The 27952-nt window shown below is 40.6% G+C and overlaps 2 protein-coding genes across 2 annotated transcripts in view; one reads left to right on the top strand and one right to left on the bottom strand.

The window, feature by feature from the left end:
* LOC122432858 (poly(A)-specific ribonuclease PARN-like) overlaps positions 1 to 27952 on the bottom strand; it is an 853726-nt gene that overhangs the window by 288552 nt on the left and 537222 nt on the right.
* On the top strand, positions 195 to 27161 carry RRN3 (RRN3 homolog, RNA polymerase I transcription factor). Its single transcript, XM_043455122.1, has 18 exons — positions 195 to 350; positions 2481 to 2586; positions 3355 to 3411; positions 6477 to 6566; positions 6714 to 6843; positions 7408 to 7467; positions 7859 to 7922; positions 8658 to 8727; positions 11262 to 11360; positions 12964 to 13056; positions 14052 to 14190; positions 15759 to 15889; positions 17146 to 17276; positions 18250 to 18434; positions 20365 to 20473; positions 23045 to 23197; positions 23998 to 24085; positions 25155 to 27161. Exons 1-18 carry the CDS (start codon positions 262 to 264, stop codon positions 25314 to 25316), a joined length of 1956 nt encoding a protein of 651 aa, XP_043311057.1. The 5' UTR covers positions 195 to 261; the 3' UTR covers positions 25317 to 27161.

Below are 27952 nucleotides of genomic sequence, written 5' to 3'. Positions count from 1 at the left end.
AGCCACCAGCGGAGTCCACAGCCGCCGTCAGCCGCTCGCTTGGCGGGGAAAGTCCTCCAAGAGGAAGAAGGAGCCTGATTCACGGCGGGTATTACGCCTTGGCGGCGCTCTAGTTTGGACCGGGCTAACCCAGCTCTTCCCGCGTGGGGCTCCTGATTGGCTGAAGCCCGTCGCTCTCACGCGAGTCTTCCGGGATGGAGGCGGGCCTAGAGGGAGAAAGACTTCCGGCACAAGCCGCAGTTGTCGCGTTTGTCCGGGCGGATGGCGGCTCCTCTGCTTCACACGCGGTTGCCCGGAGATGCGGCCGCTTCGGCCTCTGCGGTCAAGACGCTGGGCTCGTCGAGGACCGGGTAAGAATCCAGAACACTTCCTTCTGCGCGTCCGGGACCAGACCACTGGACCGGGATTAGGGGAGCGGAGCTGAAGGGTCTGGGCCAGAGCTCATGGGATGGGTGGGAGCCGAGGGAAGAGGGTCGCTTTAGGTCGTCAGGAGTGAGCCCGTGCCCCTTAGATGAGTAATAAAGGCGGGAGAGGGGCTGGGAAAAGGAACCTCCTCGGTTCCAGAGTCCCCTCTTCTCCCCACTGGGCTCCCTCATTTTTCCAGGCCTGGGTACTACATTATACTCCTTTACTCTTCTTCCCTCCTGCTGCTTCGACTAGATTCAAAAAAAGATACTTGGGCTATTTGGATTATTAACCAAATGATGCCACCGATGGCAGATTGTGTCTTTAAGTTTTTGTTTGCTTGAAGGTTATTTTGACGCACGTTTGCTTAACAGTGTTTTATATCTAGCGCAACTTTTAAAACCCGTAACTCCCATAAAACACTTTGGGGTTTAACTGTGAGAGTCTTTCAGTTCAGTTCAGTCGCACAGTCGTGTCCGACTCTTTGCGACCCCATGAATCGCAGCACGCCAGGCCTACCCTGTCCATCACCAGCTGCCGGGAGTCTACCCAAACCCACGTCCATTGAGTTGGTGATACCCTCCAACCATCTCATCCTCTGCCGTCCCCTTCTCCTGCTGCCCTCAATCTTTCCCAGCATCAGGGTCTTTTCCAGTGAGTCAGCTCTTCGCATAAGGTGGCCAAAGTGTTGGAGTTTCAGCTTCAACATCAGTCCTTCCAATGAACACCTAGGACTGATCTCCTTTAGGATGGACTGGTTGGATCTCCTTGCAGTCCAAGGGACTCTCAAGAGTCTTCTCCAACACCACAGTTCAAAAGCATCAATTCTTTGGCGCTCAGCTTTCTTTATAGTCCAAACTCTGACATCCATACATGACTACTAAAAAAACCATAGCCTTAACTAGACGGACCTTTGTTGACAAAGTAATGTCTCTGCTTTTTAATATGTTATCTAGGTTGGTCATAACTGTCCTTCCATGAGAGTCTTTAGCAGGATGTTATGTTTTTTTCACTGACCTGTTTAAAAGAAACAAACTTTGTGAAACTCTTGGCATAATATCATAATTTTTTTTTTTTTAAGTACCTACTTTGGATGTTATAGTTGGGGACAGTATATCAAAAGAGACAAAGTCCGTGCTCTCAACTGAGTTTAAAGTCTAAGGAGGGAAAGACAGTAAATCAACAATAATTTCAAATAGTGGTAACTACTGTGAAGAAATAAAACAGGGTGATGGTAGGGGAGGGGGAGAGGATGGGTACTTAAGATTTCTGATGTGGAAGTCCTCTCTGACATTTGAGCTTCAACTTGAAAGAAGACAAGGGTCCAACCATGTATGCTGGTTGAATGAGTGTTCATTCACACTGGAGAATGAGTGTTCATTCACACGGAGAATGAGTGTTTCTGACAGAGGGAATAATAAGTTATATGGGAATCTGATTGGTGAACTTGAATAGCAGAAAGGACTCTGGCTGCAGTATGTAATGGTTGGAAGTGAGGTCAGAGAGATAGGTAGGGGCTAGATTAATGTAGGACCTTGAAGACAATAAGGAATTTAGATCTTTTTATTCTAAGTGAAGTAGGAAACCTTTGGAGAATTTAAGCAGAAGAGTAGCATGATCTGTCTTTTTTAAGTTTTAAAAAAAAAAACTGGGTTGCTGTGAGCTTTCTCTAGTTGCAGCAAACAGGGGCTGCTTTCATTGTGGTTCGCAGGCTTCTCACTGCAGTAGCTTCTCTTGTTGCAGAGCACAAGCTTTGGGGGGCCCAGGCTTCAGTAGTTGTGGCGGCTCATTTAGTTGCCCCTCGACACATGGGATCTTCCCGGACCAGGATTCAAATCCATGTCTCCTGCATTGCCAGGCAGATTCTTAACCACTGGGCCACCAGGGAAGCCTGTCTTTAGTTTTTGAAAGATTTTTAGATCACTGAATGAAGAATACATTGATGGGGGATTCAAGTGGGAGGAGGGAGGCCAGTTAGGGGACTTGAGCAGTGGTCTCACTGAATAATGTTGGATATTATAAATTTTATTGTTCCCTGTCATGTACTTAATGGCTTGATACTTTGGGTTCTGTAGGCTTTCAGACATGCTCACATTAGAGAATGATTTCTTCAGTTCTCCCCCAAGAAAAACTGTTCGGTTTGGTGGAACTGTGACAGAAGTGTTACTGAAGTACAAAAAGGTAAGAGGGGATAGTGAGAGGTTTGGTGGGTTTTTCCCTCAGATTTATTGAAATGTAATTGATGTATTGAGGTTTGATTTTTGGTGGTCAGAATACAATTATAGCTATTATACTAAAGACCAGTAGACAAATAAGATGGATTTTCGATATCAATATTGAAGTCAAATCAATTTAACAATAGCATGGTGCTGTCAGCCCACAATTAGAGTAGTAACCCCTTTTCAGCGGTTTTATACCTTCAGATGCTTTATTTAGCTAGTGTCCTTTAAAATCTTTAGCAAGTGGTATAATTTTAAAAAACCCATTAGATTAGAGCATTTTATTTCTCAAGTAGTTACGTAAGCATTGCTTTGGGATAATAAACCATCTCTATTAACGGGGATATCTTTGGGCTTTGTTTCTGTGTTAGTTTAGAAGCGATTCTACTGTGTCTCAGTGATGGTGGGAAAATGTGCATTCTGTTTACTTTCATGTGTGACCTGCATTTATATCCATCGATATGCATGGATACTATTGTGGTCAGATGTCAATACACAGGTGTACACAAGTGTACCAAAACACGAATGGCCTGTTGTCATTTTCTTCTTTCCAAGTCCCCCTAGCTACAGTAACATGATTTAAAAAAATTTTATAGCCAGTATTTTGTAATCCAGAACTGAAATGTCAGTGTTACAGTTTTCTTTTTGTGATAGTTTAAAGTCCTGCTGTTGGTCTTTAAAAGGGAAACCCAAGCAAGCAAAAATTCATTTTTTTCCCCTTCTTCTTAAGGGGGAAACAAATGACTTTGAGTTGTTGAAGAACCAGCTGTCAGATCCAGAGATAAAGGTAACTAATTCTGTGTTTGATTATTAGCAAACTTGTTACCACTTTGTAGAGATGTTAATTCGCACTTTTTGTCCTGTTCCATTCTCTAGAACTTACTTTGTGATCCTGCTTTAATGGTTCTCAACCAGGGGCACTTTGACCCCTGAGGGAATTTAGTGATGAGTTGGGGACATTTTTGATAAGGGAACAGTGGTACTGCCATGCAGTGAGTGGGTGATAGGGGTGCTGATGAAAACCATACAACACACGTAGCAGTCCTTCACAACAATGAATGATCTGGCTCCAAATCCCAGCAGTCCTGAGGCTGGGAAACCCTGCTTTAATTTCCCTTTTTCGAACCTGTCTTCCATGCTGCATGCAACTCTCATGTCTCTCCTGTGCTAAGAGAACAAAATGAAACCAACAAACGACGACTTGTATTTCAACCTACTACTCTGTTTCAGTGTTTTTGGAAATGGTTCGAGATATGTACCCGTCATGTAAATGTTATTCCCCCTTCCTTTACTGCCCAGTTGTGGGAAGAATGGTCTGTTACCGTGGGTGGTGGTGGTCAGATTGCCCGGGATAGAATCCCAGCTCCATTGTGTCCCCGGTGTGTGATCTTGGGCACGTTCTTTAACCTCTCTTCCTCTGTTTCCCTCCTTGTAAAACCAGAGAAATAAGTTCTTTAAGCATAGAGGTCTTTCGAGGATCCAGTGAGAGCAGTCTCTGACTGAGAGGACTTTGTAATTGTTCATGTTGACAGTCTGTACCTTCTCATTCGTGTTTAAATCCACTGTGAAGTCCACTGCCGTGTTTACTGTGACAAAGGTTACCAGGGATTTCCGACATGCTGATTTCAGTGGACTTTCTCTTTCAGCCCCATAGTAATTCCTTGTAGCAATTTGTACAGTTGACTGCCCATTTCTTAAAACCTTTCCTTCAGTTTCTTTGATCTTCCTGTCTTCTTATTGCTTATCTCTCATCACTCTCTTGACAGGTTCTTCATAAATTTGGCATTGATTGGATTTCCAAGCTTACCCCCTGTCTTCACTTTACAGATTCTTCCTGTGTGATTCCTTATGTCCTCGTTGCTTTGGGATGTATCTGTGCCCTCATAATATAGCTATTTGCATTTATAGATCAGATTGCTCTTGTGGGCTTCAGGCTTTGTTCTTTCTTTTTAAATTTTAATATAATTTATTTTTTTATCAAAATATAATTGAATTACAACATTGTGCAGACTTGTTTCTTAACTGCAAACCCACAGGTGTTACAGGTGCTGTGGATTTAGCATTTTCTCTCTTTCAAATCTACTTCTACGGGCTTTATGTGCTTAAATGATTGTCTGTCTCGCATACACGTCCCCTCCACCCCTTATATCCTTAACAGTGCATCTGAGTCATCTCTAAAGCACATTCTAAAAATGCCACTGCCCTGCTTCATGCCCACTGAGGAATAGAGGACCAGCCCCTTAGCATGGCCTGAAGCAGACTTGGAGTGTTCAGTCTCACTAGATACTCTGTTTCTTGAATTTGCCACTTTATGGCTTTGCATTTGCCTTTTCTTTCTGGTTGTGAGAGGTTCTCAGTATCCACTTTGCTTGCTGCCTGTCTGAGCATGGGCTCTGGTTACATCGCCTCCCTCTCTTACTGGCTTTGTGATTGAGGGCGAATGACTGCATTTCAGTGCCTGGCTGTCCCCAGCTATGAACCGTTGGTAGTTCTACCTATTGCGTGGAATGTTAAAAGTCTTAGAATAGTGCCTTGCACCTAGTCTTGTATTAGTGTTTATTATTATTATTACTGTAATTATAAAACCACTCTTTGAGACCCAACTGAAATGTCATCTTCACTAATGAACTTTCCCAGATTTTGTCTAAGCACATAATTGTGCCTTCATTCAGCCCATGCCCCACACTACCAGCAGATCTCTAATTAGAAATGTGGCTTACAAGGACTTCATTGATATGTCTGGTCCCTCTTTGCTCTCCAGATTTATCTGTTGGCTTGCTTGTTCATGGTATACTCCAGCCAGACTGAACTGCTCTTGGTTTTCTGAAGACATGCTTTCACCTTTGTAAACTGTAGAACCCGTGAGAGTACTCAGTCTGTTTAAAGACAGTGGAAGCGTCACTTCCTCTTTAAAGCTTTCTGTGACCTGTGCCTTCTTCTCTGGGTGCACATTCTTTGTGTTCTACTGTATTTCACATCAGCACATCTCCAGGGAATTTTTACAGACCTAAAAATCACAGACTAAGAATTTACAGACTAAGAATCACATCAGTTATGTTTATGTTAGTTCAGAGGAGTGTTGATATAATTTGCTTCTAATAATTGTTCAGTACCACAGTCTCTGACTGGTTTACTTGAAAACTGGAGCATTAAATGTTGTCCTTGTGATTTTGTTGCACTCATTTTAGTGGGAAAGTGACAGACTAGAGCTAATTTTGTATGTAACTTAGCTTGGGCTCTCTGCTTCAGGTCTTGTTATCCTTAATGAATGTGGACACTGTGAAGTTACTGTAGTGCAAATGAGTTGTGACTTTATTTTGATTAATTTAGACCCATTTGCAAGTTCGGTTAAGAAAAAGTTACATTGATTGATGACTCTTGTTAATCACCTTAGACTGAATATTATCCACATGCTTGCAGGTCATCGTGAGTATAGAGAAAGTAGAGGTACCTGTTGGTCTCTGTGGCCTTAGAATATTTGGATCTGTTACAATTCTTCACTTTTAAAAAGTCACAGGTGTCAACATTTAACATTTGAGGTGTTCTCACTTTTCTAGGGCAAGCAAAAATGATTAGAATTAAATATTGCACTTGATTCCTTTCCCTGATATCAATTACTATTTTACTTCTTCTTCTTTGTTTTTAGAAAAAAGTAAAATTTATTGTAACATCTTTTTCTGTTTTGATACAAACTAAGAAATCTTCAACCCAATTTTGGCTTAAGTCCAAGTTTGTGACTTTTCCCCCCTAATTTAAATATTGCTGATTGATGACCAATGCCAGATAATATCATTTCTCTGTTATTTTAGAGGTCTTATGATTTTGAAAATACTTTTCTTTTTTTAACTTAAGGATGACCAGATCATTAACTGGCTGCTTGAATTCCGTTCCTCCATCATGTACTTGACGAAAGACTTTGAGCAGCTTATTAATATTCTGTTGGTAAGTTCACCATATTTCAATGACTGTTACATGTAATTCAGTACTTTGAAAATAGTATCTGTTGAAAATAGTATATATTGTATGTATTGAAAATAGGATATATTACATCAGTAAAATGTTTCTTTTGTCTTTCCCTCCCATCTCTAGAGATTGCAGTGGTTGAATAGAAGTCAGACAGTGGTAGAGGAGTATTTATCCTTCCTTGGTAATCTTGTATCAGCACAGACTGTGTTCCTTAGACCATGTCTCAGCATGATTGCTTCTCATTTTGTACCTCGTAAGTCATTGCTCTCTGCTTGCTTCAAGTTTTCTTTTTAAAAATATCTCTGTTTGGAGAAGGAAACGGCAACCCACTCCAGTACCCTTGCCTAGAAAATCCCATGGACGGAGGAGCCTGGTGTCCATGGGATATCTCAAAGAGTCAGAACTGAGCGACTTCACTTTCATCAATAAATTACAATTTTCAAACTCAGGAAAAAAAAAAAATATCCCTGTTAAAATGGCTACCTTCCCACTGTATTTTGGAGATTATGCCACCATGGACGAGTCCAGGATGCTTACTGGAGCAGCAGTAGTTCTGGTACTTGTCTGTTTCCTGTAACAACCTCCATGGAAGTGTCTAGATTTATTTGTTGCTGTGATTTTTATGGATTTAATTCACTTTAGTGAGCTTCTGGTGAAGTCTTGGAACTCAGGGATTTTTAGCTGCTTAAACCTCATGACCACATTGTAAATTTTATTGTATTAAGTTTGGACAACAGAAAAATTGCTCTTTTTATGTAGCTGTTGCTTGTTTAGATCCATGTTAAAAGTATAACATATTTTCTTTTCTCCTCAAAAGCCCGAGTGGTTATTAAAGAAGGTGACGTAGATGTTTCGGATTCTGATGATGAGGATGAGAGTAAGTACAAAGAGGATTAAGCAAAGGCCACCTCTTGTGTCTGAGCAAATGCGTGCTGACCGCTCAAGTATCCTGGCTCCTCCAGGACTTAGTCTCACAGGCAGATGGTAACAAAGAACAACCTTTGATGGGGTCTTTTTGTTATACTTAACAAAAAGAATATCAGTTATATTTAACTAATTACTATGCAATCAGTTGCCACTACTGGCATTATTTATAGTCTTCATTGATAGTCTTGGAGAAAAGTTTTGAGATTATTATTTTGCTGACATGTGATTATTTAACTGACAGATGGTTCAGTTTTGGTCAGCAGGCGATTTTAGCCTTAAGCAGGTAGTTTTTCAGTTTTCAGTTTTCTACTAATGCTCATGCTCTCCCTTTTCACCTGTAGATCTTCCTGCAAATTTTGACACCTGTCACAGAGCCTTACAGATAATAGCAAGATATGTCCCATCGTGAGTATACTTCAGTTACTTATTTTTGTATTGTGGTGTTTGAGTCTCAAGAAAATTATGATCAGTTCATAGAAAATTATAAACGTTCATAGCATCAAACCTGAAGTTGTATGCTGCATGTTTTTGTATCTCGTTGCTGTCATATCACAGTTTAGAAAAAATGGCATTTCAGTTCTCTATGCATTGTCTTCAAGTATTTTTCAAAACCTGTATGCCAAGTCTACTCTCCAGCTTTTTATAGTGGTTGGACGTTTGTTTTTAACTTCACAATATCCAAAAATTTTCAGTGAGAAACCCCTATGTGTTTTGTGTCTTGTCTTACGAATAAAAGTTTGTTCTATATGTAGGTTTCTTTTGGAGGGGTGAACTTCAAATTCCCCCAGTAAGTTTAGCACATAAGCTAACTTTAAAAAGTCCAAGTTGATAATTTTTTCTCCTTTTAAAAATAACATGTGTAGTGGGAAGTGTTTAGATTTTAAACTGAAGCTCTTTGTTAAAACTTTTGTAGAAAAAAAGGATCCTCCTTTAATATGCTGATGATAGCAAACTCAGCAGAAGTTTATTTTTCCCTAAGTTGTTACAGATTTTCTCTGAGGTGTTTTCACTTACAGTTGCTTGAGGTAGGAGTCACCTTTTGCCTCTTGTATCCATATTTGCTCTTAGAATGGAAATGTTACCTTCTGAGAAAGTCTCGTTATCATGGATTTATTGAATTTTTTTTTTTTTTTTAAATAGCACACCATGGTTTCTTATGCCAATACTGGTGGAAAAATTTCCATTTGTTCGAAAATCAGAGAGAACATTGGTAAGAAATCTTTTCATGGGGGAAATAATGGAAAAGTTGTTTTGTGTGGTTTAGTTTTAGGTGAATTCGGGTCTTTTTCTTCAAAGTTTTGTCTGCTGAATTTTAAACTCAAGACTAAGAATTGGACTCAGATTCCTTTCTTAGCAAGCCACTGACTGAGGGTTCTGAGTGCCTTTTCTCTTATTCCTGTGTGCGTGTCAAAGGCAGAGTCCATTTCAGAAATATCTAGATAGAACTTAATGTTAACATAGATAGGAATTGCTGGAAGATAACAGTTCATTTATTACCAGTTGTAAACATGCCTTATTTGAAGGCAGAACCTTCTGTTAATGGAGTCTTGGAAGTCTTTTGTGTAATATTTAGATCATCTGTGTAGCTTTCAATAACTAACAGTGGTTTCCTTCTAAATACAGAATATTTTTTCCTAAATAATGTATTACAGGTATTAAATAAAAAGTTAATAGCTTTTGCTGATATTTGTGAGAGTGTGCTTCAACTGGAGTGTTATAAATTCTGTATCTCTTATGAACATAGATGCAAAAATTCTCAACGAAATACTGGGAAACTGAGCCTAACAACATACAAAAAAGAATTATGCACTGAAATTTGTCCTAGGAATGCAAAGTTGATTTGATACTCCCAAAGCAATTAGTATAATAGGCTGTATCAATAGAATAAATGGTAAATACTGTATGATCATCTTAGTAGATGAAAAACACCAAAACCATTTTGTGACAAAAACAGACAAGAACACCCTCAGCCTGATAAAGGGCATCTGTGAAACAAATCTGTGAAAAATTCGAAACTGTCTTTATACTCAGTAGTGAAAGATTGAAGGCTTTCCCCCCACAATGAGGAACAAAACAGGGATGTCCACTTTTGCCACTTCTGATCAGTATTATTCTAGAGTTTCTAGCCAGGGCAGTTAGGCACGAAAAAGAAAAAGGCACCCAGACTGGAAAGGAAGAAGTAAAACTGTCTGTTTTTGCAGATGACATGATCTTATTTACAGAAAAATGCTAAGGAATTCACAAGAACACTAGTTCAGTGTAGTCACAGGGTGCCAGATCAATGTGTAGTGACTGACTGTGTAGGACAGTGGGGAAGAGAATAAATAGTCTTTTCAACAGTTGCTTCTGGGACAGGAGTATGTTCATATGCCAAGAATGAAATAGGACTTCTCTTCACATTATATACAAAATTGAACTCAAGTTGGATAAAACTGTTAGAAAAAATGTAGGTGAAAATATTTGTGATCTTAGACAACAATTTCTAGATATACCATAAGCAGCCACAGCAAGAACAGTTAAATTGAATTGCATCAAAATTAAAACCTGTTGTGCTTCATAGTCTTCAAGAAAATGAAAAGACAACTTAAATAATGGAAAAATATTTGCAAATCATATATTGGATAAAGGATTTATATCTAGAATATGTAAAGAACTCTTTTTTTTTTTTTAACATTTTATTTTTATTTATTTGGCTGCATAGAATCTTAGTTGTGGCATGTGGGATCTAATTCCCTGACCAGGGATCGAACCCAGCCCCCCTATATCAGGAGTGCAGAGTCTTAGCCACTGGACCACCAGGGAACTCCCCTTAAAGAACTCTTAACTGACTCAATAATAAAAAGTCAAATAACTCAATTTAAAAATGGACAAAGAGTCTGAATGGGTATTTTTCCACGATAGATATACAAATGGCTAAGGAGCACATGAAAAACTAAACATTAGTCATTAGGAGGATACAAGTCAAAACCACAATGAGATTCTGCTGCTTACCTACTAGGATGGCTGTACTCAAAGCGATAGATAATAACAAGTGCTGGCAAAGATGTGGAGAAACCAGAACCCCCCATGCTCTGGTGGGGATGTAAATGGTAGATGGTGCAGCTGCTTTGGAAAACAGCCTTACAGTTCCTCATAAAAGGTGGAATTGCCATATCAACCAGCATTTCCACTGCTCCCAAGGGAAATAAAAATATGTGTCCACCTAAAAACTTTTGCATGAATGTTCAAAGCAGCTTTACTCGTAGTAGCCAAAATATGGAAGCCAAGTGTTTAGCAGCTTAGGAATAAATGGAATGTGCTATGCCTGCAGATTGGAATATCAGTCGATAATAAACGTGAATGGTTTACTTGCTGCAACATGAATGAACTTTGAAAACATTATGCTGAAACACCACATGTTGTAATATTCTACTTACGTGAAATATCTATGCTAGGCAAATTCATAGAGAAAGAAAGTAGACCAGTGGTTACTTAGGGCTGGGAGGAGGTACATTACTGGAAGATACAAGGTTTTTTTTTTAGGGTGATGAAAATTTTCTGAAATTGATTATGGTGATGGTTGCACAACTCTGAATAGTTGAGAACTATTGAATTGTACACTTAAAGTAGGTGAATTGTGTATCAACAAACTTGTTTTAAAAATACTGTAGGAGTATATAAATCACAATTATGCTGATATTGTGTATATAAACTGTAGTTTCTGTGTTGCTTGATAATCTTTTTTTCTATTTTTTTATGTTTTAGGAATGTTATGTTCATAACCTACTCAGGATTAGTGTGTATTTTCCGACCTTGAGGCATGAAATTCTGGAGCTTGTTGTTGAAAAGCTACTCAAGTTGGACGTAAGTATTGGATAACCTGTTTTCTCTTCAATTTTCTTTTCCCAAATATTATGTTATAAAATTTGTTATAATAATTGAAGCAATAGTAGCAACAATAGAAGAGAAGCCACAGTTCCACCTTTGATTCATTGAACATTTCTTAAACATTTCCTTTGAACATTGGTGTGTTATTGTTTATAGACAGTCCTATCTCTCATGGTTGGGGAACAAGGCATTAACTAGATAGTCATGTAAGTGGAAAAGTATTGTGGTAATGCTGTGACTGGAACACATGCATTATGAGCGAGAAAACCTGTTGTAGTCAGAAGTTGGGAAGACATTCCTAGGAAGTGACCTACAGTAAGTTGCAGAGGGAATGAGAAAGTGGTGGATTCTGGTGACACATGGAGGAAAGGGCCTTGACCGGATTGGAAGTAGAGGAATGAGGGGTAAGGAAGAGGAATCCCTCAAAGATAGGTCCGTGTGGAACGAAAGCCTGGTGTTGCCATAACAGTATTAAAAAACGTCAGGAGGAAGTTGCAGGATGATGCGTTCATCTTTGGATGGGTTGAGGTGCGGGTGAGGGAGCTGAGTGGAGAACAGTCACCGGGCAATTGAAGCTGCAGGTTGAGGACTGAGAGCAAACCCAATACGAGAGAGAGAAAGTGAGATTGGAAGTGGGAGGAAAAGCAAGAGTCTGGACACCCAGGGAGGATCATCTGGAGGAAGGCAGGCTTCTCTCAGCAGCATGAGACGTTGCTGGCCTTCTTCAGGAGGTTGGGAAAAGCAGAGTCCTTGGGTTTGGTGTTTCAGAGGCATCAGTTGCTGCAGAGAGCATGGCTGATTAGAAAGTGGGGCTGCTGGAGACCTGGTGAGGGTTTGTGGTGTAGAGAGAGGATGAAGCAGGGGTGAGAGGCATGTTTCAGGGTTGAGGAGAGGAGGTTTGTGGACTAAGGAGATAGGGGTTGATGGGAAGCATGCTGATCCTGTAGCGGGGAGGGAGTTCCAGGAAAGACCAGAGGTTGGGTGGGCTGGTGCATTGTTCACTTGGAGTCAAACCTCTCTGGTCACCTGCATCCATAATCTTTATAAAGTCCTTCTCTGATGTATGCTTATGGAACATTTTAGAGTACATTTAGGAAGAAGGTCATGTATATAAATATGTTAAAAAGGCATATTTGAGTGGTATGTTAAACAAGCTACCTGGAGGGTTATATGCTAAAATAAATTTTCAGTAATTCAAAATTGACTTTCATTTAATATTTTCTCAGTTGATTGATCGTGTGCTCTTACACACCATGCATATGCCTGTGCCTAGTAAGTGTGGGGTAAATGTTACATTTTGAAGCTATCTGATACAGACCAACATAGCACAGTTCGTATTGATTTTTATGAAAATATGTGCTGCAGAGTGCTTGATTTACAACCTTGTCAATTCTCTCATGACCGAGTTTCATTTATAGGTTCGTGCCATAATTGTGTATTGAGTTACAGTGCTGTATAGGGCGCTAGTGTGGATATCTTTAGAACACGTACATTAGGTGAATTTCCAGTTGCTGAATACCGTGGTTGTATTTTACATGTTTTTATTCTTTTTTTTTTTTTTTTCTTTGTCATGATGTAGGTGAATGCATCCCGGCAGGATATTGAGGATGCTGAGGAAGCAGCAGCTCAAACTGGTGGTGGAGCTGATGCCACAGAAGCCCTGTTTAACATGGTCAGCATCTGTGACTGTAGTCAGACACACACAGCTCACAGTCCCAGAGGGTGGCAAGAGACGGCTAATGGCTCCTCACCTTTTTCAAGGCTTTCGGTTAAAGCAGTAGTTCGGCAAGCTTGAAAATGATTCCTTCAATGGGTAGTTTGCTGCCTTGTTGCTTATCGACTAGTAGAGTTCATTTCCAAGGCTTTGGATTTGGGTTTGGTGAAGTCTGTTTCCCTTTTATTCTTCCGTCTGTTCCTTAAGTTTGTTTGTGTACACCACGTATTGTTTGTAGAGGAGTGATACATAGAAAAGCACATCAGTGGGATTTCTGTGTCTACAAATTGTGTACCTTCACGCAGTGCTTCTCTGCTTGGAGTCGTGTCTTGAGTTGGGTTCACTGGGAGGAGCCTGAGATGGAGATTCAGGTGCCCTTGGGACACAGGGTGTGGGGAAGCAGGAAAGGGCGGGGAAAGGAAGGAAGTGAGAGTTGGGTTTCGATTGGAAAGTTACTGCAGCCTGATCTGCGCCCCCGCCCAGGAGCTCTGGGGCATGAGTTACAGGACAGAGTCAGTCCTACCTTGAGACCAGGGGGTGGTCTCTCGTGACCTCTTGTCAGTTACTCGGTCTGATTGGGGGGGTTGGGAGGGGCCAAGGCAGTTCTCTGGAGAAGGGGGCAGCTGTGAGTTGGCAGCCAGTGCTCATAGCAGCTGAGGGGGTGCGTGCCCTGTCCCAGGAAAGGAAACCTGGCACCAATAATTTGTGCCAGAAACTGGGGGAAATCTGTGATGTTTGCGTGGCTCTTCTAAATGAGAATCAGAGACTGGATCTGTGCTTTCATGTTGAATTCCAAGGGTGGTTCTGATTCATGCCTCTGGTTGAGAGCCCCTACCTGGAAAGATTTCTGGGTTTTCTCTTTATCTTTTAAAGGAAACAGTTACCTCAGAGTTTTCTCCCTAAACTACTTTTACTGAGTTTTTATAATGTCAGTTTTTACTTTACCTTCAAAGGATGAAGATGAAGAAGCTGACCACGAAACCAAGGCTGATCCGGGAAGGCTCGATCAGATGGTGCATCCTATGGCTGAACGCCTGGACATTCTGCTGTCTTTACTCTTGTCCTACATTAAGGATGTCTGCTATGTGGACGGTAACAACCTGTAGTAGTCACAGCTGTGATGCGCTGTGCTGGGTATTTTTCATCCTGATGGAAAATCACTATAAAAATCCTTGTTTTGAGTATGAGGAAAAGAAAGTTTAGAGATTGTTTGCCAACATGATGTAGCTTGAGAATTGTGGGCCTGGGACCCACACTCAGTTGTGTTTGTCTTCAGAGCCCTTGGTGATCTTTTCACTGCCTACTGTATTGAAAAATTATATATGGAGTTTGGACAGTATAAGGTGGACCTCAAGTTGGAGACTTTTAAAATTGGTATAGTGGATATTTTGGAGAAGGAAATGGCAACCCACCCCAGTACTGGACAGAGGAGCCTGGTGGGCTACAGTCCATGAGATCGCAAAGAGTTGGACATGACCAAGCATATGCGCACATAGTAGATATCTGGGGCATTTCAGGTGGCGTTTGTGGTAAAGAATGTGTCTGCCAATGCAGGAAATGTTAAGAGGGCGTGAGTTTGATCCCTGGGTTGGGAAGATCCCCTGGAGGAAGGCATGACAACCCACTCCAGTATTCTTGCATAGAGAATCCCACGGACAGAGGAGCCTGGCAGGCTACAGTCCATGCAATTGCAAAGAGTCGGACACGACTGAAGTGACTTAGCATGCATGCATGCACACACTTGGTGTTACGTTTGAAATTTAGAGTCTGGGTACTTTTGGTTGTTCCAGGTGTTGGTGGACAAATTGATATGTTTCTTGCCTTAATGGAATTTTTAGGTTTTTAGTCAAGACACTTTGCCTCGAAAAAAGCAGGTTTTTTCTATTTGCATTTCTCAGGTTTAAGAATGAAACTCAACCACTCAGAACAGTAGCGCTTGAATCTGAGTTGAGTATGTTACTACTTTAACTTTTTTGCTGCTATAAAAGTAATACATGTTGGTTAGAGAAGATTTGGAAAATACAGGAAAGGATTTTTTTAAAAAAGACAGTTTTATGTGGTCACACTCCTATTTGGAGAACCATTATTAGCATTTTTTTTGTTGTTGTTGTTCTGTTCTATTTGCATGGGTGTATGTGTTTTTCTCAATGGATTTGGGTAATCACACTATATATAGTATTTTATAATCTTCCCTTTTTACCTCTTATGAACATTTTCTCATACAATTCACGGTTCTTCTAAAAATAGTTATTAATCATATGGATTTAACTGGTTCCTTATTTTTTTCCTCCCCCTGCTTTATTTGCCATTATGAGTAACAGTGTAATGAATCTACTTCTACCTATATTGTCACTTGTTTGCTTGTGATAAATTCCTAGCAGTAGAACTTGTAAATGGCAGTTTTCCAATGTGTAGAATCACAGTGTTATGTGTGAGATGAGGGCCCACTTCCTTACCAGTCCTGGATTTTTATAATTAAAATGGAAACTCTGTACCAGATAAAGATGGCATCCTATGCCCCCACCCCCCGACCCCCCGTTAACTTCATGGATGAAGTATTTCTTAATGGTCTTGTTTGCTTTTTTAAAAATGTGGTAAATGAAACTGGTGGCTTGAAAATAATGTCTTTATAAAACTGAAATGCCACATTTTCTTCACAGGTAAGATTGATAACAACAAAACAAAAGATTTGTATCGAGATCTCATAACCATCTTTGACAAGCTCCTGTTGCCCACCCATGCCTCTTGCCATGTGCAATTTTTCATGTTTTATCTCTGTAGCTTTAAATTGGTGAGTATGTCATTTGCGTTATCGTAGCTTTTGTTATTCTTGCCCCAAATTTTCCTTAAAAAAATGAGGGGTGGAGGGAAATGTTGAAGAGGGACCATGAATTGAATGTTTCTTTGTCATGAGCTCATCTTCCTTAGCGCCTCTAGTGAAATAGAAAGCCCTTCTCAACCTGTGGAAGGAGGAGAGGGCGTTGCTGCCTCTCAGCTGAAGCTGTGCTCTGAAAAACGTCATCTGCGTTTGGTCCACTCGGTGGTGTCCTTCCCTTTAATTCAAGCCTTCACTAAAATCTCATATGGACACATTTGTAAAGCAATTATGTTCCAATTTTTAAAAAACCTCATGTATAGTATGTAACTTAATTTTTTAAAATTCTGTTTCAGTTGATATTAACAAGCCCAAACTAAAGTTTTAATCCAGAATTTTAAAACTTTAGAGTTTGTTTTTCTATTTTGAGAACAAAGCAAAACAAAAGAACAAAGGACTCTTCTTTGCGCTATTTCATAGCTTCCTAGTCCTAGTCTAGGAGAGTACTGGTCATGGGTGGGAAGGTTAAACTCAATCTGCCCCAAAGCATATGTTAGTAGCTTTTGAAAAGAGCTGTTTGAGAGAAGTTAGAGGTTGTATTCTTTGTTGAAAAGAAGTGAATTGGTCAGTTTTTCCCCTGCAGTTAGCATAATTAGTCAAATATCAACTGTACTTTAATCCTCATTTCTGTTTCTGGTTAAGTTTGTTATGTGCAGTTGGGAGGGTAGGGCAAAAGGGATTCCCATGTGAGTGTGGATAGTCACTGCTTTCTAGTTATGGCTAAATATCAGAATCATAGGGCTTTATTTATTTATTTATTTATTTATTTATTTATTTTTGTGGCTGCACCCTGGCAGAGAGAGCACTGAGCCCTAACCCCTGCACTGCCAGAGAATTCTCACTTAACAGAGCTTTTAAAAATTGCTGGATCCCAGAGTCCTGTCATGAATGTGTGGGATTCCAAAGCCCTAAGTCTGTGGAATTGATTCTGATGCTCAGCTGGTTTTGACATCCATTGAATTATTTAAAGCTGGGGAATTCCTTTTGTTTTTGATAGTATTATCTCAGAGTGCTTTCAAAATAAGAACCATGATAACCCTATTCATTATTTAGCAGTATATCTGAGATACTGGAGGTTTCCCATGTTGGTGAGTTAAAAATCTTAGAATTCTGCTAGCTAGAATATCTGAAGCATTAGAAAAAGAGGAGACCAACACCTTCTCTTTTTATAGGGATTTGCGGAAGCATTTTTGGAACATCTCTGGAAAAAATTGCAGGATCCAAATAATCCTGCTATCATCAGGCAAGCTGCTGCAAATTATATTGGGAGCTTTTTGGCAAGAGCTAAATTTATTCCTCTTATGTAAGTAACCTGATTTTCCAAGTGCTTTTCTTATCATGCTTTAAAAAAGAATATAGTATTGTCGCAAGTCAGAGAAATAACTGCCTTATTTTTGTGGCCTGTCTTTAAAGTGAAAAATTTGTTTCTCCATTCTGTGCAAGATGTTTATATTTCCAAGAGGCAATTTCAGAATAAAATGTCTCATTTTTAAACTGTAAAACCTCACATGCAAAGCTTTTGTCACCTCTATCGTTGCACTTGAACATGAAGATCCGTTTGTCTTCACGAATGGTGTACAGTGTTGTATACTGTTTTGATTCTTTTTATAGGTTTGTCATTTTTCATTTGCATTCCGAATCAATTGTATCTGTTAAAGCTGAAGAAAAAAATCCCCTTTGAAGGTAATGGATCTATTTAGGAGGCCAGTTCTGGGCCTATTTCTTCTAGTGATCCATGAAGATATCCTTGGGCCAGAACACTATTAAAAACCCTTCCCTTAAAAAAAAAAAAAAAGAGAAAACCCTTCCCTGACAACTAAAAGCTGTCTGGGCATTCTGTCCTAAATTGTTGACCACAGGATTTCATCAGAACCCCCAGGGGATAGTGAAGTCAGCTAGGCGGTTTTTCTCTTCTGAGATGTGGGTAGACATGCCTCCTCTTTGACCATTTTCCCTCAGGAGGACTGGGAGGCCATCGGAAAAGCCCTTCTGAGTTGACCAGGAGAAACTCTTCTCCAACTCTTGACACTTCAGGCCGCCTTGGGGCCTTCCTGTTGTTCATGGCAGGTCCACATTCTTGACTTTGTAACGGAAGGCTGCCTTTCCACCTGCCCATCCTTTCCTTTGCTTGCTTCTCCTCTGTGCCCGTGGGTAATAGATAAAGAAGCCAATGGACAGACTTTTCTTGGTTTGCAATGAGAGCAGTTGTGTGTTTTTGTGTCACTGTAGTGTGTTATGAAGCAAGTGAAGTTGACTTGAGTTTCTCTTTTCTCTAGTACTGTAAAATCATGCCTAGATCTTTTGGTTAACTGGCTGCACATATACCTTAATAACCAGGATTCAGGAACAAAGGCATTTTGTGACGTCGCTCTCCACGGACCATTTTATTCAGCGTGCCAAGCTGTGTTCTACACTTTTGTTTTTAGACACAAGCAGCTTTTAAGTGGAAACCTGAAGGAAGGTCAGTGATGTGGGGTTGATGGATATGAAACTGGATTTTCCTATGTACTAGTTACCCTTCAGAATGAAGATTTATTACTTTTTTGACAAAAATTGTTAGAAAACTGCATGTGCACTCAAGCTTTTACAAATAATTTCTAGCAGCTTGTGGGCCCCTAAAAGTCCCATAAGCCTTCTTTTTAACAGTCGATGGATTTGTGATTGAGAAGCTCCGCTTTAGAAGGTTGCAGCAGGAGTCCTTGTCAGATGTGAGGTGTGGCTCAGCTCTTGCGCTGTGGCCGCACCGGGCTCAGCGCTTCTGATCCTCAGCCCCCACCCCGTGCCGCCCCCATCCCCTCCCATCCCATCCCATCCCTGCAACGGCCCAGTGAACCGTGGACGTCATCCCTGCTTTACAGACTAGACCAAACCCCAGGGAGGTAACTTACTGGCAGGATGAGAAATTAAAACCAGGTGAGGGTGACCCTGAAGCTTGAGGTCATTCCAGGTATGCTGCTGTATCCAAAGACTTGAGTTAATTTACTGGTTTTCAGTTTTGCTAATTTCTAAGAGTTAAAATTTGAATCTACCAGATGAAGCTTGTTTCTTGGGTTAGTGTATTACAGTTGAAAGTAGTCCCCAAGAACAGCATCAGTTAATTCAGTTTAAGTTGTTTCAGTTTCATGAATAACTCACATGGTTTAATAGGCTGTTTCCTCTAAGCCAGAGATTCTCAGACTCTGCACAGCTGATACCTTAGGCTGGATAATCCTTTGTTGTGGGGGCTGTCCTGTGTATAACAGGGCGACTAGCGGCTTCTTGCGCTCTCTACCCACTCGATGCCAGTACTACCCCTGTGTGTCCTCTGTTCGGACAACTAAAACTATCTTCCAGACACTACCAGATGTTCTCTTGGGGGCACAGTGGCCTTTAGTTGAGAATCACAGCTCTAAACTGAAGCTTGTACATGTTGCATTACATGCACTTTCTTATATCATGACTACTGCTGAAAAGATAGGGGGCTTAAAAATAGGTGTATGAACGGTAGTAGGACAAGGTTTTATCACGAGGTAAGTAAAATCAGTGCTTTTCTCTGTAAAAATAAATGCTAAGAGTCTTAGTTAAAGAGGATCTATTTCTTGTAAGCCTTTACATTATTGCATTTTTAGTCACTTTTATCAAAATATATACATCAAAGAATCTCCTAACAAAAAATATACTTAGGCACAACTTGGTTTGCTCACCTCTTAGAATAAGGGTGGTGGTCTTTTTAACATAGGAGAGAAGTATAGTCATTGATTCTAAGACAGTATAGTATCTACCTAATTTTTCCTTCCGCCTCCATAGTTTTGTTATAAAAACAAAACAAAAAAACCCCGAAATACAGTGAATGCACACTTGAAAAATAGGCTTAACTTTACTGATAATTTAAGATGCGTAAGTCTTGCTGTTGGTTTTGTTAACTGTCGTATCGGTGTGTATATACGTGTGGAATTCAGGAAGGAGAAATCGCATACTGTACAGTCATTACCTCAAGGGAATGGAGAATTCTCTGTGCCCAGCTGCTTAATGATTCCACGATTGCTAGCAGAAGTCAGGTCACGTGTCTGTGTGTCCCTCTCTGCAGTCAGCGTGTGCTGAGCTTGATGTGTCTGAGTTCCAAATTGTCTTACAAGCTCATAGCCCACTAGGAGTGTCTCTACTTTCCTGGGTCTTTAAAAGAGTAAACTCTTTTCTTTAGAAAAGTTGGTTTGGTCGTAAATGCGTGTGGTTGAGATAAAGGATGTTTTTTGGGCTTTGCACTATTGGAATATCTACATGAACCTTTAAAGCATTTGTGCAAATACCCTTTTAAAATTTGTATTTTTTTGAGATACAGAATAATGAGTGCTGCTTAGACTATTGTGTTTGTATCTTTCAAAAAATATTTTTTTCTTGGTTTTTAATCAAAGGTTTGAGGTACCTTCAGAGTCTAAATTTTGAACGGATAGTGATGAGTCAGCTGAATCCTCTGAAGATTTGCCTGCCCTCGGTCGTTAACTTTTTTGCCGCAATCACAAAGTAAGTTCTTTCTGCTTTATTTCTGGAAGTTACTTAAAAGTAAACTTATGTTAGTATTGTAAAATTCCATTAAATTCCTGTGATTTTACTTAACACAATTCATAACAAAAAGATTTAAAAACCAGTAACCCAGTGCCTGCAGAAAACACTGCATTGAAGGTGTTGTTTTTATACTTTTGGTGGCATTGGAAATTGCTACTGCTTTTTAATCTAAAGAGGATCATTCAGCAGAAGCTCAGGTACTTTGAAGTAAGCTCACAAGCCAAGAGGTACAAACCACAGATGTTTATTAGAATGACTCCTATAATAGTAATAAAAATAGACTAGACATGAGATGAACATCCAGCAAATGGGGAAATGGTTCAGTGGAGGCTTTGTGGCCGCAGCTAATGCATGGCGTGTTGTGTGCCAAGCATGGTTCTGATAAGCAGTTTACACAGAACTTGCCTGTTCCTCACACTGTCCTGTGACTGTATTACTAACCGTTGTTTGTAAATGACAAGGTGGGGCCACAGAGAGATTGACTGTCTTGGGAGAAGTCATGGGTAGACTGTGGCAGAGCTGAGGTTTGAATGCCAACAGGCTGGCTCCTTTGTCAGCATTCACTGAACTATCCTGCTTTGTGTAGAAAGTGAATTGGCGACCTTGGGCCTCTAATTAGGGTATTGAGGACAGAAAGAAGAAAGTGTTAGTCGCTCACTTGTGTCCGACTCCTCTCGACCCCATGGACTGTAGCTCACCAGACTCCTCTGCCCACGGGGTCAGATGATAGCTTAAAGTCCTCAACAGATGGTGCTATTAGAAGACAAAGATAATTTCTGCTCCCCTAGTCCCCTTTAGGGAGAAGGCAATGGCACCCCACTCCAGTACTCTTGCCAGGAAAATCCCATGGACAGGGGAGCCTGGTAGGCTGCAGTCCATGGGGTCGCTAAGAGTCGGACACGACTGAGCGACTTCACTTTCACTTTTCACTTTCATGCACTGGAGAAGGAAATGGCATCCCATTCCAGTGTTCTTGCCTGGAGAATCCCAGGGACGGTGGAGCCTGGTGGGCTGCCGTCTGTGGGGTCGCACAGAGTCGGACACAACTGAAGCGACTCAGCAGCAGCAGCAGCAGTCCCCTTTAGACATCAGCAGCCTCATTTTTCCTTCAGTGGGTATCTAGTCTAAAGATTTCTCTCTCTCCTAAGATCTCAAAAATGATAGTAAAAAAAAAAGGAATAAGAAACCAACCAGCAATAGTGCCAGTGGGTGGATGTTTCTAGCATGTTGCTGGAAGATAGCCTCTGGAAGAATAAGGATGGATGGAGCAAGGCAGAGGCTGCTGCCTGTAGAGCATGTGTGGGTAGGAGTAGGGGCGCAGCTGAGGGGCAGGCTGGTCACAGAGGCTCGAGGATTGGGGCTGGGGTTAACGGCGGAGGTGAGGAGTAAGACGGGAAGCTGCGAGCAAGAGGTGGGAATGAAGGTTTGTGTCAAGGAACTTATGTAGTATTCTGTAGCTGCTACTTCTGCATACTTATTGAATTAACCATGTTGACCCATGTGGCTGTATTTTGATGTTGACTGCTGTGTAATGTTCTCGTAATTTTAAAAAACTGATTCTTTGTTGGGATTTAAGCTGCCTTGGTTTTTCAGTGTTGGGAACATGGTTGTATGTGTCCTGGCGCACAGGCACAGACTCCTGTCACTCAGAAGTGCAGTCGCCAGGCGATATAAGTACACAGCTTCAGTTTTACCAGATACTGCAAAGTGCAGTTTTGCCATGTTACCTTCCCAGCAAGAGTCAAATGTGATCCTTGGCTAATGAAACCGAAATGACCATATGGTACTTAAGACTGCAGTAATGACCTGAGAGCCTGTGAACAGATGCCTGAATGAGTACCGTGGGAGGGAAGCGGGGAGCCGGGGCAGTTAGCAGAAGTGAGCTAAGTCCTCATCTCAAAGAAGCGGCCCAGTGAATGATCTTGAATTGCCAAGTCATAACCCGTAAAGGGATTGACCGCGTCTTGGTCCGATGGGTTTTTATTGCAAGGTCTTCTGTCCCCTTAACTGTTTTCACCCCCTATTCCTTTCTTTACCATTTTCTGAGGTTGTGATTGAGTAAACCCCATGTAGAGGTCCTCCTTAGGACCTGTCTTAATTTCTTCAGTAGCCAAGTCTCTCCATCAACAATGCGTATTTTCTCTCAGTGAAACCCAAAGCCCTTTTTTTCACCAACCCACTAATTCTCTTGCAAACAGTGAAAATAAGTAGACAGCTACATAATATTGTAAATGATAAGAATTACCTGTGAACCCATTCGTTTTCAGTGAGTGGTGCCTATTAATAATCTAAGCCCACTCTCATATTCTTAACGTGATGGTACATTTTCTTCCTCCTTCGCCAATTGTAAATAGTAGGCCCAGAGGACTATTCCCAGAAAGGATTACTTTCTACTTTACACTGTTTTTTCTTGTAGTTGTTAGTTGAGTAGGGTGTGTGTGTTGGGGTGGTCGTCACACAGAAACGGGCGTGTCCATGCAGAGTAATTGGCACGTTAATGCTTCTGTCGGTGTTGGTTCTGTTCCAAAGCAAATACCAGCTCGTCTTCTGCTACACCCTCATTGAGAGGAACAACCGCCAGATGCTGCCCGTTATCAGAAACACTGCTGGGGGCGACTCGGTGCAGACGTGCACGAACCCACTGGACACCTTCTTCCCCTTCGATCCTTGTGTGCTGAAGAGGTGGGTGTTACACCGTCGACCTTTCAGTGGTGAATTTAAATGTGGTGTGTGTATGCCTTTCCCAGGATCAGCATGTAGTGTTTCTTGGTCGTGAGTGGCTCTTCTAGCCTCTGATGGGGTCTTGTGGTCTCCTTGTGTGTATCCCAGGCCCAGTGTGGAGAAGCCGGTTTGAGGCTGCTGAGGGTCTACCTCAGTTGGAGCCCAGATTGATACCAAGGGGTTTTTGTTATCCTTGAAACTTATTGGTTTGAACATAGAAGAGGCTGGAGAAGGAGGATGCTGCCTTTTCTTTGCTCATAAATTTCTCCCAAATGACTCATTCCTTCTTCTGGAGACCACATCCCATAGTCTTGCATGATATAAACAAATGCCAAGTGATTTATCTGGATGGGTAATTATAGAAAACCCCAGGCCAGTCTTAACATCTCATGTATATAAGGAAGCAGAATTTCTGTTATGACAGTTTGTAACTAGAAGCAAAGGAAGTTCTAGAATAATAGAGTTTCACCTTCAGTTTGAACATACTATAACTCACTGTCAATCTTTGCACAGTCGAAGTAGTTTTCACTTGAAAAGATGAGAAACAGTAGGTGTAATACTCCATCTATGTGAGTGGATGTACTCTTACAAAGAAGGAGCCACATTAGTTAACAGATCCTGCATGGGATATTTTTGGACACTATTATTTGAGTTATAGTTTTTACTTTCTCATTTTGGATCTTGTGAGAAAAGAGCTAATAAATATGACTTTTGCTGTAGTATTAATTTAATTTGATTTTGAAATGTGATCTTTTTGACAGGTCAAAGAAATTCATCGATCCTCTTTATCAGATATGGGAAGACATGAGTGCGGAAGAGCTTCAGGAGTTTAAGAAACCCATTAAAAAGGTAAATAAAGTTGTGATTTCAGTACACTTTCTGGGGATCTCCTATGTGGCTACACATCACAGTAAAGGAGTTAAAGGCAGTGTTACACTTGAATACTACATTTGTTCATTCAGCCGTCACAGAACAGCAGACTCAGGTTATGTTCTTATGAGAAGAGTGTTTGCCTTTTTTTGTTTGTTTGTTAAAGATGTATGTATTTATTTTTGGCTGTGCTGGGTCTTTGTTGCTGTGTGGGCCTCCTGTAGCTGCGATGTGCAGGGGCTGCTCTTGTGGTGGAGCGTGGGCTCTAGGTGCGCGGGCTTCAGTGGGTGTGGCCTGAGAGCTTAGTTGCTCCAAAGCAGTGGGATCTTCCCAGACCAGAGATTGAACCTCTGTCTCCTGCATTGGCAGGTGGATTCTTAACCACTCAAGCACAAGGGAAGTCCTGCTTGCTTTTTAATGAATTGTTCAAACCAGATATTTCACATACTAACTCTGGGACATGAAGGATAATTAAAAATCAACTTAACAAATTTAGATCTTTACCACTTGATAGTTACCACCAAGAAACAGTCTCAAATTTGCTTACTGCTGAAACGTCCCCGGAAGTTCACACTAATTTTGTAGGTCTTCATGAATCGGTGGTGAAGATAGCAATGTCGCCATCTGTTTCTTTGTGGCACATTTGTTTCTTCATTAAAAATCAGATTTAATATGCCTTTCTTTTTCATAAGTTATCATTGGAATGCTTTTTATTTTTTCTTTAAATTTTGCATTTGAGGAAGGTGGTTATTCATTCCATGTTATGTTAGATTGAGCAAGAGTGATATATCGTGTTACCTGTCCTCCTTGAACTTAAAATCTGTTTAAAAAAATCAGATTTTAAAGAGATGTTCACAACATGTCATGAGCAATTGTGTGTGAGTGGTTTGTAATAAAGAAGTATGCATCAGAGTTAACCTTCAAAATGGAGATTTTTTTCCTTCGCTTTTTTTTTCTCCAGAAGTAGCACATTCCTGAGGAAAGGAATTCCTGAAAGCATTTCAAACTGCTGCTTGCAATCTTGTTTGTAATCTCTGTTTTTGTGCAGGAGGTGGTTGAAGATGAAGAAGATGATTTTTTGAAAGGTGAAGTTGGAATTACACCGAGCTCCTTTGACGTGCATTTCCGCAGCCCTTCAAGTAGTGTGGGCTCCCCACCTGTCTTATACCTGCCGGACCAGTCCCCCCTGGTCACACGGATTTGTGACTGAGGCTGACGTTCCTCCCGTAGTACCCTTCAGTACTGGCCTTCATACTGTCTGAGTGTTTCTTTGAACTCGAGCGAGTACATGCTTCAGGCATCTTACTTTCAAGTTAGACTTACTCTGGTGTCTGAACAGATGTGGTTGGGTTTTTTGTTTTCTTCTTGTTTTCTTTTCTGTTTTGTTCCTGTGGAGACTAAAGGAAAAGACAGAGTATCATGTGCAATATTTTTACAGTGGAGTTGATGATAAATGTTGAAAGCTTGGCTCATACTTACAAGACTTTGTTGACATGATATCTTTTCACTGAACAGTCCTCTAGGACACTCTTTAAAGTCTTCAGAATGAGTTTAACTATTTTGGATACACTGTGTACCCTCTGCTTAATTGCATTTGTGTTCTGGAGTTTCAGTGAGGTGCAGGGAACATAGGAGGACAGATGGGGGAGGTGGCCAGGGCTGGTCCTGGATGCTACAGGTTGGAGCTGGCGCTGAAGGAGATCTCCAAGGACTTCAGAAACCAATAGACGCCTGGAGGGAAGAGAGAGAGGATTTAGAGAAGCAGAATCAGACAGATTGTACATTTGTGAGTGTAAAAATGGATTTAAGAGGAAAAAAGGAGTTCTGGGTTAATGTAATTCACATTGACTAAGAGACGGGTTGAACTTTTATAAAACACAGTATTTTATCTTGAGGCTCCCAAGAGTGCTGTTAGAACTGGAACTACTTGTTCGTAGTGGAATGTTATGTTGGTCACTGAGAATTCCTTTGTCCAAAAGTGGGGGAAGAGAGGGGATTTTAGGTTATTTGATGGAATGGTTTTGCTAGCAACAGGAGACCAGGGTTACAACGCAGTCCCTGTCTACTGGCTATTCATCGTATCATGAATTCCAGCTCACTGAAATCTTCCTCTCTTGAGTCTCTTTTTGTATTTTTATAACCAAACACTGAGAGAGAGGAGGCTAAACAACATTGCTGCATAACAGACTTACGCAAGCGCTGCTAGAGTCATTTTGAAGCTCCTGCATATTTTAGCTTCATTTGTTATCTGTGTACTTTTTTGTTATTTGTGAAAATGGACATCTTTAAATATATTTATTTTTCTGTCACTTTTCCTATTCTTTATTTAAAGTTAAGTGATAGTTTCTTGATCACAAATATTTTATAATGAAATACTTTTCTCTTTCCTAGGGCTTTGTATGCTCTTGTATATTACATTGATGGCAATGTAGACTTTGCAGTTTCAGTCTGTAAATATGTTTTTGAAAAACAAATTTTTATTGTTTTAAAAAGGTTTGGATATTGGTGATTTTCTTTTGGTGACTTGGTGGAAAGTCCTTTGAGAGCCTTTAGGTTCTCTTTTTAACTGCTGACAAAAAGATGGGATTTTTGTATAGTGCATAAAATGAGTGATTGGAAACGTGTCCATAGAAATTAATGGTGAGTGGAGTCTTTGTGGGTTGGGGAGTAGTTTTAATGTAGAAGGATATATTTATATAGAAATCTAAAGTTTCAGAGGAGTTGGAAAAAAAAATCTGTTGTGAGAATAAAACAGTGACGTGGTTAACTTGGAACTTTTTTTCTTACACTCTCTGAGCTCCATTTTGAAAATCAAAGTGGAAGTTAATAACTACTTCATGGTTGTGAGGATTTGATGAACATTCATGTAAAGTTGGTTGTTTCGCCACCTTGGGTAAAGAGAGATACCCCGATAAAGAGGCTTGTCACACAAATGTTCTTTTGATTTCTGTGTTTTTTTTCTCAATTGATCTACTGTATTAAAGCACCATTTTGCAATAGAAAACTGAAATTTAGACTTTACTAAACTGATATTTTATTAAAGAGGCAAAAATAACTGTCAGTGTGTCTACAAGTTATTGTTTAGTCACTAAGTTGTGTTTGACTCTTTTGCAACCCCATGGGCTGTAGCCCAACAGGCTTCTCTGTCCATGAGGTTTCCCAGGCAAGAATACTGGAGTGGATTGCCGTTTCCTTCTCGAGGGGATCTTCCCAACCCAGGGATCAAACCCACGTTTTCTGCATTGGCAGGCGGATTCTTTACCTCTGGGGCACCAGGAAAGGCCAGGTTGCAAGTCCTCAGAAATAGTTGCATATTGGTGATGAGGATCACTTCCGGGTGCACCTAGAGGGCATCCCAACCAACCGGTCCAAGGAGAACAAACACTTCCCAAAAGTTACAGGTTTTTAAGGAACATCTGTGAAAAAAAAAGTTGTTTAATCTCCTTTGGAATTATGTGAAAACAAAGAATTTTTCTATCCCTCTTACTCAAAATCAGGCTTTCAGTGGAGTAGGAGTCCCAGGGTCCATCATTTTGTCTGCCTGCTACGGGCAGGCCTTCTTTAATGAGAAGTGGCTAATTCTTACAGATGTGAAAAGACTTATAAAGTGTCGAGGGTGTCAGACCTGTCTTCTTTCTGAGGAACTATGTGACCCTGAGCAAGTTACCTAGCCTCTCTGAGCTCCACTTTGAAAACAGAAGTGGAAATTACTAATAACTACTTCATGGTTGTGAGGATTTGATGAACGTTCATGTAAAGTTAGTTGTTTCACCACCTTGGGAGAAAGTTACGTAGGAAGCACAGAAAAGTCTTTTCAAGGTGAAGATAACTTCCATTTCTCCCATG

The sequence above is a fragment of the Cervus canadensis genome, chromosome 32 (assembly GCF_019320065.1).
Source record: "Cervus canadensis isolate Bull #8, Minnesota chromosome 32, ASM1932006v1, whole genome shotgun sequence".
Taxonomy (NCBI): Eukaryota; Metazoa; Chordata; class Mammalia; order Artiodactyla; family Cervidae; genus Cervus; species Cervus canadensis.
This window is presented reverse-complemented; position numbering and strand designations above follow the sequence as displayed.